Source organism: Lethenteron reissneri, chromosome 37 (assembly GCF_015708825.2).
Source record: "Lethenteron reissneri isolate LAM-NWPU_2019-01 chromosome 37, ASM1570882v1, whole genome shotgun sequence".
In the NCBI taxonomy this organism is placed as follows: domain Eukaryota; kingdom Metazoa; phylum Chordata; class Hyperoartia; order Petromyzontiformes; family Petromyzontidae; genus Lethenteron; species Lethenteron reissneri.
The window spans coordinates 14,058,961-14,075,635 of NC_083815.1; the positions used below are offsets into that span (position 1 = coordinate 14,058,961).

At 55.0% G+C, this 16,675-nt stretch overlaps 1 protein-coding gene across 3 annotated transcripts in view; it reads left to right on the plus strand.

Moving 5' to 3' along the window:
- LOC133351494 (lamin-B2-like) overlaps positions 1-16,675 on the plus strand; it is a 67,661-nt gene that overhangs the window by 40,621 nt on the left and 10,365 nt on the right. For all 3 annotated transcript variants that reach the window (XM_061566750.1, XM_061566751.1, XM_061566752.1), the window contains exons 8-9: positions 6,244-6,448; positions 15,710-15,829. In XM_061566750.1, coding sequence (XP_061422734.1) covers positions 6,244-6,448; positions 15,710-15,829 — 325 coding nt within the window. The remainder of the gene's footprint in view (positions 1-6,243; positions 6,449-15,709; positions 15,830-16,675) is intronic.

The following is a 16,675-nucleotide window of genomic DNA, read 5'->3' on the forward strand; positions in this document are numbered from 1 at the left end:
ACTGGGATTGGGGCCGTTCTGTCACAGTCCAAAGGCGGCGTGGAGCGCGTGGTAGCCTACGGTAGCCGTGTACTGTCCCCGGCAGAAACCCGCTACTGCGTCACTCACCGCGAATGATTGGCTATTGTCCATTTTCTCCGCCAATATTGGCCGTATCTTTACGGCCGGTCATTTATTGTGCGCATGGACCATGCAGCTCTGCAATACGCCCTGAGGGTTGACCAACCATCTGGCCAATTGGCACGATGGTTGGAGACCCTGCAGGAATTTTCATTTGACATACAATATCGGAAGGGGTCGCGTTACGCGAATGCGGAAGCACTCTCCAGATTACCGCAGGGGTCCCCTTGCGCTTGCGCGTCGGGTACGAATAGGTGTACGCCGGTTCAGCTACCCCCTCAGCCTGTCGTGTCAGCTGTCGAGATGCCTGGGGCTCCGGTGTGCCCAGGACCGGCCGATGGGGTTCTGAACCTGCCGCGCTCGGTATGGATTCGCGAACAATTGCTTGACGACTCGTTGGCGGCTTTACGGAGTCGGGCTGCGAAGGGAGCGGGAAAATTGCTGTCCGGTGGGACGCCGGGGGCCGCTCTCCGGGATGGGTTGCGCATGTGGAGAGAGGGATTGCATGACCGCTGGTGTCTGGTGGTACCGTCGTCGCTACGGTACGAATTGATTCGGACTCTGCACGGCGACACTTTGTTACATCTCGGGGTGCAGAAGACTTTGTTAACATTACAGCGTGACCACTTCTGGCACGGCATGACGACGGATGTCATCGGACACATTCGGGCATGTCCCGAGTGTGCCCGGCGGAAGCCACCTAAAAACCCTTACGTGCCGCCGGTGCAGTCTATACAAGTGTCTCGAATCAACGAGTTGGTGGCGCTGGATATTTTGGGACCTTTCCCGCCGTCCGCTAGGGGTAATAAATATTTGCTGGTCGGCGTAGAATATCTTTCATGCTGGCTGATGGCTTGGCCCTTACCCGACCAGTCGGCGGCGTCTATCACGGACGCCTTCCTATTTGGATATTTGATGGACAAGGGGGCGCCGGAGAGGCTACTCACGGATCAGGGGCGAAATTTTTCTTCCAAATTGTTGGCGGAAGTGTGCGCTGCTCTGGGAACCAAGAAGGTTTGTACGTCTCCGTACCACCCACAGACGGATGGCATGGTGGAACGCCTTAATCGGATGCTGTCGGCCATGCTATGTCACACGGTTGATGAGAAACAAGCTGATTGGGACTTGCATATACCTGGGGTACTCTCCGCGTATCGGATGACGCCTCATGCGTCCACTGGGTATTCTCCATTTTTTCTCATTTACGGCCGCGAGAATGTGCCGGCGGTGGAAGTGCAGCTGAGTACGAGGGCGAAGGGTCCTGTTAAACCTCTCCCCGAATATATTCAGGACACGGTTCGATGCGTCGCCGAGGCACGGGAGGGGGCCCGGTTGGCTACTGCCAAGGATCAGGCGCTAAACGAGCGTTGCGCCCGACGCTCGACCGGTACATGCCCCTGGCGAGTGGGGGACATGGCATGGCTGCACTCCCCGCAGGTGCGGCCGGGGACCTCCCCTAAGCTTCACAAACCATGGCAGGGGCCGGTTAAGCTTATTGAAGTCCCTAACCCGCAATCCGCACAGGTTCGGTTCGGATCGCGGCGCTGGTATGTTCATACGTCTAGGCTGAAGCCCTACGTGGCCCCGCGGATGGATGCGTCATCCCCTGATGTTGCCTTGCCAGTGTCTGTTGCGCCCGACGCACCTCTGCCCTTGCCTGTTGACTCTGCAAGCGTGCCTGTCATGCCTTCTACAGACAAACCAGCCGTGACGCAGGCGGATGTGGTGAATCCTGCTCTGGGTGGGCCTACCACAGCGACGGGGCCACTTGGCCCCGCTGCCCTTCCAACCCCACCACAGACACGGTTGCCGGAGACCCCGGACTTGGGTCTCCCTGGGGGACGGGACCTTGGCGTTGACGGGCCTCCAACAGCGGCGGGCGGTTCTACTCCCGTCGATCTTAAGACCCCGTCGCGTTCTCGGTCCGTGGGGGTACCGCCACCCGTTTGGGATGGGCCAGTGACCCGCACGCGTTCCAAATCCCTTTCCTTTCGTTGATTGTTATTGTTCTTGTTCTTGTCATCGTTTATACTCTCCGTTGTCCAGTGATGCCAGATGGTTCCAATATTGCTCGCATTATTTTTTTTATAATTGTTGCAGCCGGGGACGGCTGGGTTTTCTTCAGGGGGGGTCGTGTAATGCGAGCAAGGATTGAGGGGGGGTGGAGTCTGGTTCACGTGGGGAGTGGGTGGAGTTAGGGTCACGTGGGGGAGAGGATTTAGGGAGAGAACTGGAAGGGGAAATGGGAGTTGAGACGGAATGAAATACGAGGAGGCCACGCTGGGCAAGATGGAGAGTGTGGCGCGGTTGCCACGCGGTGGGAGACGTCGACACCGACGGCCATCGGTGTCAGACGAAGAGAGCTAACAGGGCAGTGAGAGGCTAGCTGTGAAAGGGGCAGCAGTGACGCTAGATAGCGGGGCAGCGGTGTGGCTGCAAGGATCGCCTGTCGGGGCAGCAGTGAGACTGCATATTGGAACAGCAGGGAGCCTGCACAACGGAGCAGCCGAGGGCTGTGGAGAGGTCGTCGAGTGGGATGCGGGCCTGAGCGAGACGCCGTGGTACGGAGATTCTATGAACCCAATAAAGGACAACGGAGATCGACATCTGAGATTGAGTCCTTTATTACACAGTTGTGAACACGACCACTGGTTACCACATTTGCAGGATCTAGTCAGATGCTCCACAAACGTGTGCATGGTGTAAAAACATATAACCAATCTCATCTGTCACACATAGAAGAGCTGTTGGCGAGCACCTATGAAGGCCGGCACGGCACACGAGGAGGTGGGTGGCCAACACCAAGCCTGGTCTACTTTGTTTCGCCAGTGGCGATGTTTACACATCACACCTGGTACTTGAGGCAGAGTCAACCTAGGGAGGCCCAGGACCTTTTCAAACAATCATCACTGGTGTTGGCCGTGAGCGGGAATCGAACTCCGATCACTAGGTTCGTGCTAACTGCTACACTACCGCTCCCCACAAACTCGCATACAGAGGCACCTCAAATTTTCACTTTAAAATACTGGGGAGGAAACGTGCATCTTTCAATGTGGAGGATACAGCATTACTCTTTAAGGTGATCAGCACCATTGTAGTGTCTTAAAAAATTACTCACACCGACACGTTATAACAAGTCACCTGCTTACACTTTATTTACCTATTCTTGAACCAATTGTAGGCACTCCTATAAATATCTATACGGTCACTTATGTTTAACCTCTCCCCACTCTTATCTACCTTTCACCTCCCTTATCCTGCACTCAGCAGCTCTGCTCTCCGCACACAGCGTCTTCGCACACAGCGTTTCTACAAACAGCGTCTCCACACACAGCATCTTCACACACAGCGTCTCTGCACACAGCGTCCTCGCATACAGGATCTCCACACACAGCGTCTCCGCACACAGCATCTTCGCACACAGCGACTCTACACACAGCGTCTTCGCACACAGCGACTCCGCACACAGCGTCTCCGCACACACCAACTCTACATCTCCACCGCTACCCTCACCTACACTCCCTTACACCCGCTCACTCGTCTGTCCCAGGCGGGGGAATCAGCCAACACCCCTACGGCGACGGCGTGAGTGTTGAGGTCCCATTGACGGCTGGAGCAGAAGCGGCAAGATGTCTTCACACTTGGTCTCCGGCAACAACTCCCTCTCCGCTTACGCACACACCTTTATATCCCTCTGCTAATTATCTCTTTAGGCTCTCGCCAGGCTGGCGCCTGTTGGCCCATCAATCTACCCTTATCTCCCATAACCCTTATCTCCCGTAACCCTTATCTCCCGTCCCCCTGGCAACACATCCGGTCTCCACGTGCACACCCCGTCGACTCCATTTGCCCCCCGCTTCTCCCTTTAATTAGGTGGCAGTTCGTCCGTGCAACCCTCACGTTGCACACGCGCACCTGTTTGCCCTCAGTTGCCCTCGGTTCACTGTGCGCACCACCTATTTCACTCCTCTACACCATCAACAGAGGCATTACATCTCATATGTAACAGTAAAGTTAAGTGAGGTAACCAGTAGCTGGAAGTACAATAAGTAGGTTGCTGAACTGTCTGTTTTGAGAGTACCTCAACAAAAAAACATTTTATATGTATATCAAAAAGAAACGTGGCCCATCAGAATGACCAGTGTGGAGATTGTCAGCTCATCTGGGCAAGATAATTACCGCCATGAATGGGGGTGTACTGGATATGGGAAGGACTTTTGTCATTTGGAGAGATGACAGCTGTCGATGGTGATAACGAGCGAGTGTAAGTGAGAGCGAGCGAGCGTGAAAGCAACCGAGCATGCGTGAGAGCGAGGGAGCGTGCATGAGAGCGAGCGAGCGAGCGTAAGAACAAGCTTGACAGCGAGTGCGCGTGAGAGTGAGTTAGCGTCCATGAGAGCAAGCGAGCATGAGAACGAGCATGAGAGTGAGCGAGCGTCCGTGAGAGCGAGCGAGCATGAGAACGAGCCTGAGAGCGAGCGAGCATGAGAACGAGTGTGAGAGTGAGCGAGCGTCCGTGAGAGCAAGCGAGCATGAGAACGAGCGTAAGAGCGAGCGTGCGTGCGTGAGAGCGAGCGAGCGTGCGTGAGAGCGAGCGAGCGTGAAAGCAACCGAGCATGCATGAGAGCGAGTGAGCATGCATGAGAGCGAGCGAGCGAGTGTGAGAACGAGCTTAAGAGCGAGTGCGCATGAGCGAGCGTCCCTGAGAGCGAGCGAGCATGAAAACGAGCGTGAGAGCGAGCGAGCGTCCATGAGAGCAAGCGAGCATGAGAACGAGCGTGAGAGCGAGCGAGCGTCCGTGAAAGCGAGCGAGCGTGAGAGCGAGCGTCTGTGAGAGCGAGTGAGAACGAGCATGAGAGCGAGCGAGGGAGCATGAGAGAGTGTGCATAAGAGCGAGCGTGCATGAGAGTGAGCGAGCGAGCGTGAGAACGAGCACGAGCGTGAGAACGTGCGTGAGAGCGAGCGAGGGAGCATGCGTGAGAGCGAGCGAGGGAGTGTGCGTGAGAGCGAGCGGGCATGCATGAGAGCGAGCATGAGAGTGAACATGCGTGAGAGCGAGTGAACGTGCTTGAGAATAAGCGTGTGTGAGAGTGAGCAAGTTTGCATGAGAGCAAGCATGAGCCTGCGTAAGAGCGAGCGAGTGTGCTTGAGAGCGAACGTGCGTGAGAGCGAGTGAGCGTGCGTGAGAGGGTGCATGCTGGAGAGTAATCGTGAGAGCGAGCGTGCGTGAGAGCAAAGGAGAGAGCGAGCGTGCGTGAGAGCGAGCGTGCGTGAGAGTGATGGTGCATGAGGGTGAGCGTGCTTGAGAGCGAGCGAGCGTGTGAGTGAGCGAGCATCTGTGAGAGCGAGCGAGGGAGCGTGCTTGAGAGCGAGCGAACGTGAGAGCGAGGGAGCGTGCGTGAAAGCATGCATGCTTGATAGCGAGTGTGCGTGAGAGCGAGCGAGCATGCGTGAGAGCGAGCGAGTGTGAGAGTGAGTGAGTGAGCGAGCAAGCGAGCTTGAGAGCGAGCATGAGAGTGAGTGTGCGTAAAAGCGAGCGAGTGTGCTTGGGAGCGAGCGTGCGTGAGAGCGACCAAGCTTGCATTAGAGCGAGCGTGCGTGAGAGCGAGTGAGCGTGCGTGAGAGCGAGTGAGCGAGCATGAGAGCGAGAATGTGTGAGAGCGAGCGAGCGTGCGTGAGAGCGACCAAGCTTGCATGAGAGCGAGTGAGCGAGCATGAGAGCGAGCATGCGTGAGAGTGAGCGTGCGTGAGAGCGAGCGTGCATGAGAGAGAGCTTGCGTGAAAGTGAGCGAGTGTGAGAGCGACCATGCATGAGAGAGAGCTTGCGTGAGAGTAAGCGTGCATGAGAGCAAGGAACGTAAGAGCGACCGATCATGCGTGAGAGCGAGTGAGCCTGCTTGAGAGCGAGCGAGCGTGAGAGTGAGTGAGCGAACGAGCGTGAGAATGAGCATGCGTGAGAGTGAACGTACGTGCGTAAGAGCGAGCATGCGTGAGAGCGAGCGTGCGTGAGAGCGAGCGTGCGTGAGAGCGAGCGTGCGTGAGAGCTAGGTTGCGTGAAAGCGAGTGTGCGTGTTTGAGAGTGAGCGAGCATGCGTGACAGCTTGCGTGTGTGCATGTCTCCAGCTGGCTGCAGGTCGTGGAGGTCGGTCCGAGCGGCCGCTTCGTGCAGGTGCTCAACTCAAGCGCGCGGCACAGCGAGGAGCTGGGCGGGTGCCTCCTGCAGCAGCTCCACACGGCGGGGGGAGGCAGCTGCCAGCCGAGGGGGACCCCAATTGCCATCTATCGCTTCCCCCATGAGCTGCGCCTGCCGCCCGGCGTGGCTATCACGGTGAGGCGCGGCGCTCGCTCGGACAAGCGGCGACCCGCGATCCAGCGCTGGTGGATCACTGGCCGAATTTCTGACTCAGTGCAGCCAGAGTGGTCATGATCCCATCTGTGAACCTTGGAATGTCACCCCCCCAAATTGACGGCGCCAAGGTGGCAAGATGTTAATTACCTTGCCTGGTATGCAGGAGCTCATGACTTCTCTCCTCTGACCCTGATGCCTGTGTATTTGTAGTTTGCATATTCTCTCTGTGGTCATGTCCTCCGGTTTTTCCCTCCACATTTAGAATCAACATACGTGTAGAATATTTGGTTGACGTAAATTTAACCATGATAAGTCACTTTATCGAGCTATAATCTGTGGCCAGGTCGCTTCTGAAAAAGAGCTATCCAGCTCAATGGGCCTTACGTGGTAAAATAAAATAATTTAGTTGATATGTATGGGGTTTCTCCGGGAATTCCGGATTCCCCCCATGTGCAAATCAGTCATTACAACTGGCCAAACATCCCCACCCCAAACTGAACTCATCCCAACCAAAATCCATAACCATAGTCAAACCCTAACCCTAGAGTGAGGAATGGCAGGATATGGTCAAGAAAAGGTGGAAACTGACCGCTCCTGAATGTGTCTCGTGGTGTCATGATGTGGCCTCGCGTGGCCTCTCCAATCCTGCACACGGAGCTCTCTGTAGTTCCCTCCATTATCCTTATCCGGAGAAGGACTGGGTCCAGAGTGGAAACTTGTGGGAACCCCAGAGCCTGTACAAGTGTAGAGGTGGTACGTACCGGGGTGTAGCAAGCCATTACGTTGCGGTGTCTACGTCACGGTCCATGCGTGGGGTGTCTACATCGACGTCCGCATACAGCCCCGCCCCTCGGGGGGCAGTTGGGTATATAGGGCGGTGCGCGAGAGAGCTCGGGGAGTCGTTGGAGCAGAAGAGCCAGTGAAAAAGGAAGACGGAGCAAGCTAGGTAGGACCCTGGGACCCCTAGCCCCGCCGCCCTTATCAGGGCCGGGACTCTGTGTGGTTCAGTTGTGAGACCCTGGGAACCCCCGGCCCGACGTCCTTATCAGGGCCGGGTCCGATGGGTCAGTGGTTGGGACCCGTACCCTGGCTAGGTCGGGTCAGATAGCCTCCTCTAGGAAATACATAGCCGGAGGACCTGAGAGCGTAGCCGGTGTCAGGCACGCTAGCCGTAGGCTGTGTTCCTAGGCTGTATAGCTGACTGTTACTGTAGTGTGTTATAAATAAATACGTGTTGCCTCCGTCAACCGTCTCCTGCACTATTTACACTGTTACAACTGGAGTCAGAAGTGAAACTGTCTTCACGTGATGGATACCAGGAAGACAGTTCGTACTCACGGGCCGGACCAGGGTGACAACCAGGAGGAGACGAGTCAGCAGGCCTCGCACGGGGAATCAGAGGTGGTGCCGATGCTGCAGCACCCATCGCGGCCACCTGACACACCGCTGCAGCTCGGGGGTGGGCTCCAGGATGCTCACTCCCGCCTGGCTGAGTTGCTGCTCGCCGCTGCCTCCATACTGGTAGAGATTACTGCATCTGGAGGAGGGGAGGCTGGTGCCAATGGAGAGAATTGGCGCCAAGCGCCGGCTCGCACCAGCAGAACGCCGCAACGCAAGGATTGGCGCCAAAATCAGGCTCCCGCCACGGACTCTGAATTTGGCGCCATTTTTCCGCCCAGTTCGTTGACTGGCAGAGACCGAGAGCACCACGTGAGGGAGGGGTTCTAGTCACCGCCTCCCACGTCATCGATACGCTACAGATGTCGCCACGACCAACCCGTGGAAGGGGCCGCCATTTCCCTGGGTGACGGCGCTGCACGGAAACATCAGCAGCCGGGAGAAGGGCAGGCATTCCAACAGCGACTGCCCGCGTTGACGGCCTTTCAAGCTGAGGGAGGCGACTGGGGAGCCTCTCAACGGATGTTCCTCGCTCACCAAGAGATGTCGGGGTGGACCGATGCTGAGGCACTGCGTGCGCTACCAGCGACTCTGGATGATGACGCTCTGGCCACCTTCAGGTCGACTCCAAGGTCTGGCCGCTCCACACTCCATGCTGCGCTTCACCTGATGGCCAGGGTCTATGGACCGCCGTCTGCCTGTCGCCACCACTTCTACGCTCGCCGTAAAGGGGAGACGGAAACTCCTCTCGCCTACCGCACTGCACTTCTGGCTCTCGCTGACGCCTGCTTTTCCTCGCATGGACGAAGAAGGCAAAGACGCAATGGTCACGGAGCAGCTTTTGGCATTGGCGCAGGACTTGGGTGTTCCTATCAACGTGGCAGATGAGGTAGATATATGCTCATTGCGAGTTGCTACGAGCATTCACGCTCACGAAGTTCTTAAACAGAAACGGCCTGTCGTTGTCTGTGCCTCAGCCTCAGCTTCTGCCTCAGCCTCGCCGCCCAGCGAACCCCAAGGCGCTCTATCACAGGAGGAGGTCTTCGCCACGGCACGGTCGGGGGACTGGAGGTCTGGAGGTCGGTCGCCCCTGCGAACGCCACGCAAGCTGGAGCAACCGAAATCAGCGACGGCTCTCGTCACATGTTACAACTTGCGGCCTTCGAGGCCACATATTCTTATTCATATTCTTAGGTTTTTTCGGTAAAGTTACGTAGGTAAAAAATTTAAATTCATTAAAGTAAAATAAAATAAAAATCACGACGTTTCGGAGGCAACACAAGCTTCCGTCTTCAGGTGGAACCGTCACAGCCCGACAGCTGTATCAAGTAAATGAGAGATTACAGGAGATACCACTCCGTATATATAATGGTTGAGGGGGGGGGGTGAAGGGCCAGGACTGGCCCACTTTTTATTATTATGGTAAGGTGCGGTTTGAGACTATGAATAGACTGCATAACAAAAGACTGATCCTTTATTATGGAGAGGTTAGGTTTGTGACTACGCCTAGCCTACATAACAAAAGTGTGAAAAAAGAAAGCTAAACCTGGTAGAAAGCTAAACCTGATTAAACAAAACTGGCTGTCCATTAGTAACCTGCAATAGTTTTCTGTCAAATAAGATGGTCCAAATAAGTGTAGTTAAATCTTTTTTTTGCATGGTTAATCACATCTTTCCATTGATTAAAGGTGCGGCTTGAGACTATGAATAGACTGCATAACAAAAGACTGAGCCTTTATTATGGAGAGGTTCGGTTTGTGACTACGCCTGGCCTACATAACAAAAGTGTGAAAAAAGAAAGCTTAACCTGGTAGAAAGCTAAACATGGTAAAACAAAACTGGCTGTCTATCAGTAACCTGTAATAGTTTTCTGTCAAATAAGATGGTCCAAATAAGTGTAGGTAAATATTTTTTGCATGGTTAATCACATCTTTCCAATGATTACTCAGTTTGTAACCATCATCATGGTTGAAATTATGTCTGTGTTTGTATATTTGTATGGCTTCGTGTACAAACCTTTGATAGTAGCCAGGAGGTTTGCAGAGCACCTTGGTCTCGGAAAAGACAATTTCATGAGAGCCCACAGAGTTGTAGCAATGATCGGCAACGAATCTTCGAGGCCACATTGCTTCTGGGTTCCGGGCTCCACGTCAATGCGCTACAGGATCTCGGCTGGATGACGCCCAAGGTCCCAAGTCGTCCCAACAGTCTCCGGCAAGTCGCGGCAACACACATGCTCGGCCCACTCACACGTTGCACACGAGTCACCGCGCCACGCCTGATGGGCCACGGCATTCGGGTGCCGGTTCAGTGCGGGGAGGGGGGTTCGTACGGGAGCTCGGACCAGGCCAATGGTCTGAGCTGGCCCATAGGGTGGTGGCTGTGTCGGCTGGTTCGTCCGTGGTTACTGGGTCGATCGAGGGTGTTGAGGTTCGGGTTTTGGTCGACACGGGGGCGTCGGCAACGATCATTTCTGATCTTATTTACAATATGCTTCCCATTCAATGTCGACCCTTACTCCCGGTAGACGTTCCATGTTATGCGGCAAATGGAGGATCCTTGGGTATTGTGGGTCAGATCCGGGCGGGTATTTGCATTGGGGATATTAAATTGTCGGGACCTGTCTTGGTCTCATCGTCTCTTGCGGTCCCATGTTTATTGGGAACGGACTTTCTAGCTAAAATGCCGATCAAGATCCTCATTGATCAGGGTTGCATCGAACTCCCCTCGGGCCGCCGCATAGCATTTTTGTCCTTCCCTAGCAATCTACGCATGGCCTGTGTGACGGCGCGTACCGCCGGGGTCACAGATGTTAGTGCCCCTACGCTTGCGGAAATCTCTTGGGGTGGGTATGATGGAGCATGGTGTACTGTTAGCCCCGTCTAACGCAGCTCTCAGGGGTTTGGATTTGGCGTTGGCTCAGACGGTGGTGCGGGGGGACAGAGACCCCTTTGTTGTGGTTTTAAATGCGGGGTCACATGCAGCTGTGATTCCACAGGGTACCGTGCTCGCTCATGCAGCACCGGTGCCCGTGGGAGAGCCGCTGATAGCGCATGTTGATACTGCTCCGGCTCCGCATCTGAAATCAGGGGGTGATCAGGGGTGGTTGGATTCACTGTGTTCTGGATCCAGTGACTTATCTAGTTCACAGCTGGCGTCATTACGCGCCCTGTTGGTCGAATTTTCGGACGTTTTCAGCAAGCACAAATATGATATTGGTTGCACTGACCTATTACGTCACCACATTGACACGGGTGACGCTGCCCCCATTCGGCAAAATCCCTTCCGGCTGAGCTCAGCCGAGAAGGAACATGTGAAATCAGCTGTTAATGACATGTTGTCTGCGGACATCATTTCGCCCTCATCCAGTCCATGGGGGGCTCCCATCATACTTGTGAAAAAACACGATGGGTCCCTGAGGTTTTGCATTGATTTCCTTCGCCTTAATAAGATCTCGGTGGCTGACGCATATTCGCTCCCCAGGATGGACGAATCCTTGGATGCTTTAGCGGGGGCACGGTATTTTTCCACATTGGACCTGCTATCGGGATTCTGGCAACTCCCCCTTGACAAGAAACCCAAGACCGCGTTTTGGACACCTGTGGGCTTATTTCAGTTCAATCGGTTGCCCATGGGACTCCATTCAGCTCCCGCAACGTTCCAGAGGTTAATGGAATTGGTTTTGTCCGGCCTTCAATGGGATACCTGTTTAATTTACCTGGATGACGTCATCGTCTTCAGTAGAACGTTCGAGGAGCACCTCCAACGTTTGAGGGCAGTGTTCCTCAGGATGCGATCCGCCAAATTGAAGTTTAAGCCACAAAAGTGCCACTTACTCTGAGAATCAGTGCGGTACTTAGGGCACATCGTCGGCCGTTCGGGTATCTCCACTGATCCCGCTAAGACACATTGTGTCAGTTCTTGGCCGACGCCCACTTCGGTGAGCGAGGTCCGTAGTTTTATTGGGTTTGCCTCCTATTACCGGCGTTTTGTCGAACAGTTTGCCACCATAGCCAAACCCCTGCACGCTTTGACGGCAAAAGGTGTGAAGTTTCGCTGGGGGCTGGAGGAAGAAGCCGCTTTTCGCTCCCTTCGTGACGCCTTGGTGAGTGTTCCGCCCTTGTGTTACTCTGATTTCACTGAGCCGTTTTTACTTGACACGGACGCCAGTAACACAGGCATTGGTGGAGTACTCTCACAGGTGATCGGGGGTGTCGAACACGTTGTCGCCTATGGTAGCAGGGTTTTGTCGCCGGCAGAACAGAGGTACTGCGTGACCTGTCGCGAGTTACTGGCTATTGTGGTTTTTATCCAACAGTTTCGACCGTATCTCTACGGCCGACACTTCACTGTCCGTACAGACCATGCGGCGCTTCAATACGCGCTTCGCATTGACCAGCCATCGGGCCAGTTGTCCCGATGGTTGGAGGTCCTCCAGGACTATCAATTCACAACTACTTACCGTAAGGGTGTTCGCCATACCAACGCGGATGCCCTGTCGCGGTTGTCACCAAGTACGGAATGTGCGTGTCTTTAGGGATCGGGACGTTGCAAACCCCAGACTGTCGTCCCTCCGGCAGCTCTGGCCGCCGCGGCCAATGCACCGCAACCCGAGATTCCCTTCTCTCCGACGGGTGGGGATTCTTTGCTCAAATTGTCCCTCGTTGAGTGGGGCCGCTTCCAAATGGTCGACGCATCCCTGCTCGCGCTGCGTCGCAAGGCAAATGGTTCCGATAAGGGTGCAGTTGGCGTCGACTCATGGGTAGTGAAACAGGGCCTCCTTATGAATTGGGACGGTACGTCCCTATGCCATAGGCTTGTTGTGCCATCTGCTGTGCGGGGTAGGGTTGTTCTGGTCGCTCATGAACAACTGTTACATTTGGGATTTCACAAAACCTTGCTCTGCTCCAGCGTGATTACTATTGGCCGGGTATGGCGAGGGATGTGTCCACCATTCTCAAAGGGTGTGTGCAGTGCGCCCAATGGAAACCGCCTCCCATTGCGGCTAACCCACCGTTGCAATCTATTCAGGACAGCGCATCAATGAACTTGTTGTGCTTGATATTTTGGGGTCCTTCCCGGTGACACCTAGGGGTAACAAGTACCTGCTGGTTGGCGTGGAATATTTCACTCGATGGCCCATGGCCAGGCCACTTGCCAACCAGTTGGCAGCGGCCATTGCCGAGGCCTTTGTCCAGGGCTATGTCTTGGACAAAGGTGCACCGGAGCGGTTGCTGACCGACCAGGGGAAAAAAATTTCGGGCGTTTTATTACGGGAGGTGTGCGACCTTTTGGGCACTAAAAAGGTGCGTACCTCCCCGTACCACCCACAGACTGATGGGATGGTGGAGCGGCTCCACAGGACGATTACGTCCATGTTGTGCCATCAGGTGTGCGAAGCTCAAGTGGATTGGGATTTACAGATTCCAGGTGTCCTCACCGCTTACAGGATGGCTCCCCACGCGGCGACAGGGTTTTCTCCCTTCTTTCTTATGTATGGCCGGGACGCTGATCCGCCCATAGATGCCCAGGGGGATTTCCGAACCCCGTGCTAAGTCAGAAGTGGCTGATCACATTAAATTTAACATTTCTAAATTGGCCGAGGCACGGGAAGCAGAGACGTTGAACTCGAGATCTTGCCAGATGGCGAACGAGCGGTTGCGTGCACAGCGGACACACACGCACGAGTGGAAACCGGGCGATAAGGCCTGGTTGCACTGCCCGCAGGCACCATTGGCAACGTCCCCGAAACTACTGAGGCCATGGCGAGGACCGGTCGAGGTTGTGCGGGTTGCGCGCCCCCAATGTGTTCGGATTAAGTGGGGGAAGCGTTGTTGGTATGTTCACCCCTCCCGACTGAAACCTTTCACAGCACCACATACCTTCCCTTCATGTCCAAATGGCCGAGCATGTGATGTGTCCGTTGACTCGGGGAATGGGATGCCGCCGCCTGATCCTCACATGTCTCTGACTGACCCGCTCCCAGGTGCCTCGGAATTGACGGCCTCCGAACGCCAGCAGCCGGATCCCCGGAGCACGTGTGGAGCCGGGGAACCCGGTCCGAGCCTTCCAGGGCTACCTGGGCCGCCTGTCGGACAAGCATGCCCTGTTCCGTATGACGGACCGGCCAAGCGGACTCGCGCTAAATTGTGCCACTTCTCGTGACGTGCGGCCGGATCCGCCAGGTTGCCCGTGTCGGAGCAGCCCCTTTTGACTGTCCAGATGTCCCGCTTCTCCTGGACGTGTGGGGTCGCGGGCACGGGTCACGGGACGGCGTGATGTCGCTTTAAAAAAAAAATTTCGACATTGTACATATGTTCTTGTTGTTGAGTGTTGGAGGGTTGGGTTATCTATTGGGGCGTTCGGTTGTTGTTGTTAATTGTTGTGTTATTGTTGTTACGGGGCACACACACGGTTCTGCTTTTGGATGTATTCTTTATTGAATAGGGGGTTTTGCAGCCGGGCCGGCTGCGAGCTATGCGGGGGGGGGGGGGGGGGGTGATGTAGAGGTGGTACGTACCGGGGTGTAGCAAGCCATTACGTTGCGGTGTCTACATCATGGTCCGTGCGTGGGGTGGCTACATCGACGTCCGCATACAGCCCCGCCCCTCGGGGGGCAGTTGGGTATATAGGGCGGTGCGTGAGAGAGCTCGGGGAGTTGTTGGAGCAGAAGAGCCAGTGAAGAAGGAAGACGGAGCAAGCTAGGTAGGACCCTGGGACCCCTAGCCCCGCCGCCCTTATCAGGGCCGGGACTCTGTGTGGCTCAGTGGTGAGACCCTGGGAACCCCCGGCCCGACGTCCTTATCAGGGCCGGGTCCGATGGGCCAGTGGTTGGGACCCGTACCCTGGCTAGGTCGGGTCAGATAGCCTCCTGTAGGAAATACATAGCCGGAGGACCTGAGAGCATAGCCGGTGTGAGGCACGCTAGCCGTAGGCTGTGTTCCTAGGCTGTATAACTGACTGTTACTGTAGTGTGTTATAAATAAATACGTGTTGCCTCCGTCAACCGTCTCCTGCCCTATTTACAGCGTTACACAAGGGCCGTTTGTAGCAACAACCAGTGGCGTAAGACTTCCAGAATAATCAGCCGTGATGTAATTAATGAAGGCGAATGATTTGTGTTAATGAAATGTTTCTGTACTGCACAACTTCACGTATGTTATTGCTCAGTGCACATGCATGTAAACACACACACGCAGTGTTTCCTGAATGCTGCGTGAGTCAATGATTCGAAGGTCGCCACTAAGGTCCCAAATCACCACCGCGATGGCTCCTGTTCCTGTGCTCACCTCAATGAGGGTCTGGTGCAATGTGCGATCGTCAGCACTCGTGACACGGGGGTTTCTGGGCGGCGTGGTGCGGACACACACAGGTGTGGCATGTCAGCCTCTACGGACACGCGAGCGTGTGTGTGTGTGCGCGCGTGTGTGTGCGCGTGTGTGTGTGCGCGCCTGTGTGTGTGTGCGTGTGTGTGTGTGCGCGTGTGTGTGCGCGTGTGGGTGTGCACGTGCGTGTGTGCGTGTGTGTGTGCGCGTGTGTGTGTGCGTGTGTACGCGCGCTTTAGTGGGGAATGGGGGCGCAGTGATTTGTGCACTGCGCTACGAACCTGGCAACCCGAGTTCGATTCCCGCTCATGGCCATCAACAGTGGTGAATATTTGAACCAGTCCTGGGCGTCCCCTAGGTTGATATTGTCTTCAATGAGTACCTGGTGCGTGATGCTGGCCACCCACCCCCTCATATACCGTGCCAGCCTTCATGGGTGCTACTCGCAAACAGAACTGGCCTCAACGTGCTGCTCGAGGATACGCGGGGACTGTTTGTCTCCCGTGTGTGTGTGCAGGTGTGGGCAGGGGCCAGCGGGGTCAGTGCCTGCCCCCCCACGGATTTGTTGTGGGCAGAGTGGCCGCGGTTTAAGACGGGCTCGCACATCGCCACTGCGCTCTGCCGACCAAATGGACAGGTGCCCTTGCTCTCCCATGACATTGTCGATGTCTCTCACCAGCTCGCCTGCGCTGGCACATCAAATGCTTCGTCTCCACAACGCATTCAAAGTCCTTCCCATGCAAGTCCTGTGCCAAAGTCCTCATTTGGAGCGTGGTTTTCAAAGCCGTGATCTCACATGCCAGCTGGAACGGGGCTACGCCCGTGCATCGATTTGGCAATTCAACTTCCAGTTATGCAAATTCACCCCGGTGCTGTATCCAACTACGAATCACACCAACATTGCCCTCACTGAGATGGCCTTGTGAGAGAGGGACGCTTTTGGGCCAATGTTGTAATGAAAACAACATTTTAAAATCTCTGTCACCAGCTCCAGTCAGACATGCTGGAGGGGATGACAAAATATCGGTCTCTCGGTTGCATTGCCCGCGATGGTTCGTATTGCAGGAGACCCCTGCACTGGCATGTTTGGCCAATCTTACGGAATATTTTGCATGTTTTATTGACGAAAGCTGCATTGTAATGCGCAAATGGGTCTTGCTTCTAACACCAGCTTCGTGGGGGCCTCCCTAAAGGTGAAATAGTCTTAATGGGTGATCTAAATTGGAATTGGCTAAACCCACCGGCCATGGCCACAAATTTTGCAGATGAATTTAACCTGTTTCAATTAATAAATGTCCCCACAAGACCCAACCTAAAAAATCCGGGACAGTCATCTCTGCTTGACGTCCTATTGACAAATGCCCCTCACAATTTCGCACTGACTGGTGTTCTGGGTAATAACCTTAGTGATCACTCCTTCATTTTTGAGGTGAGATCATCAGCCTGACCCAAAGCCCCCCCCTAAATTGGTTGAGAAGCACTC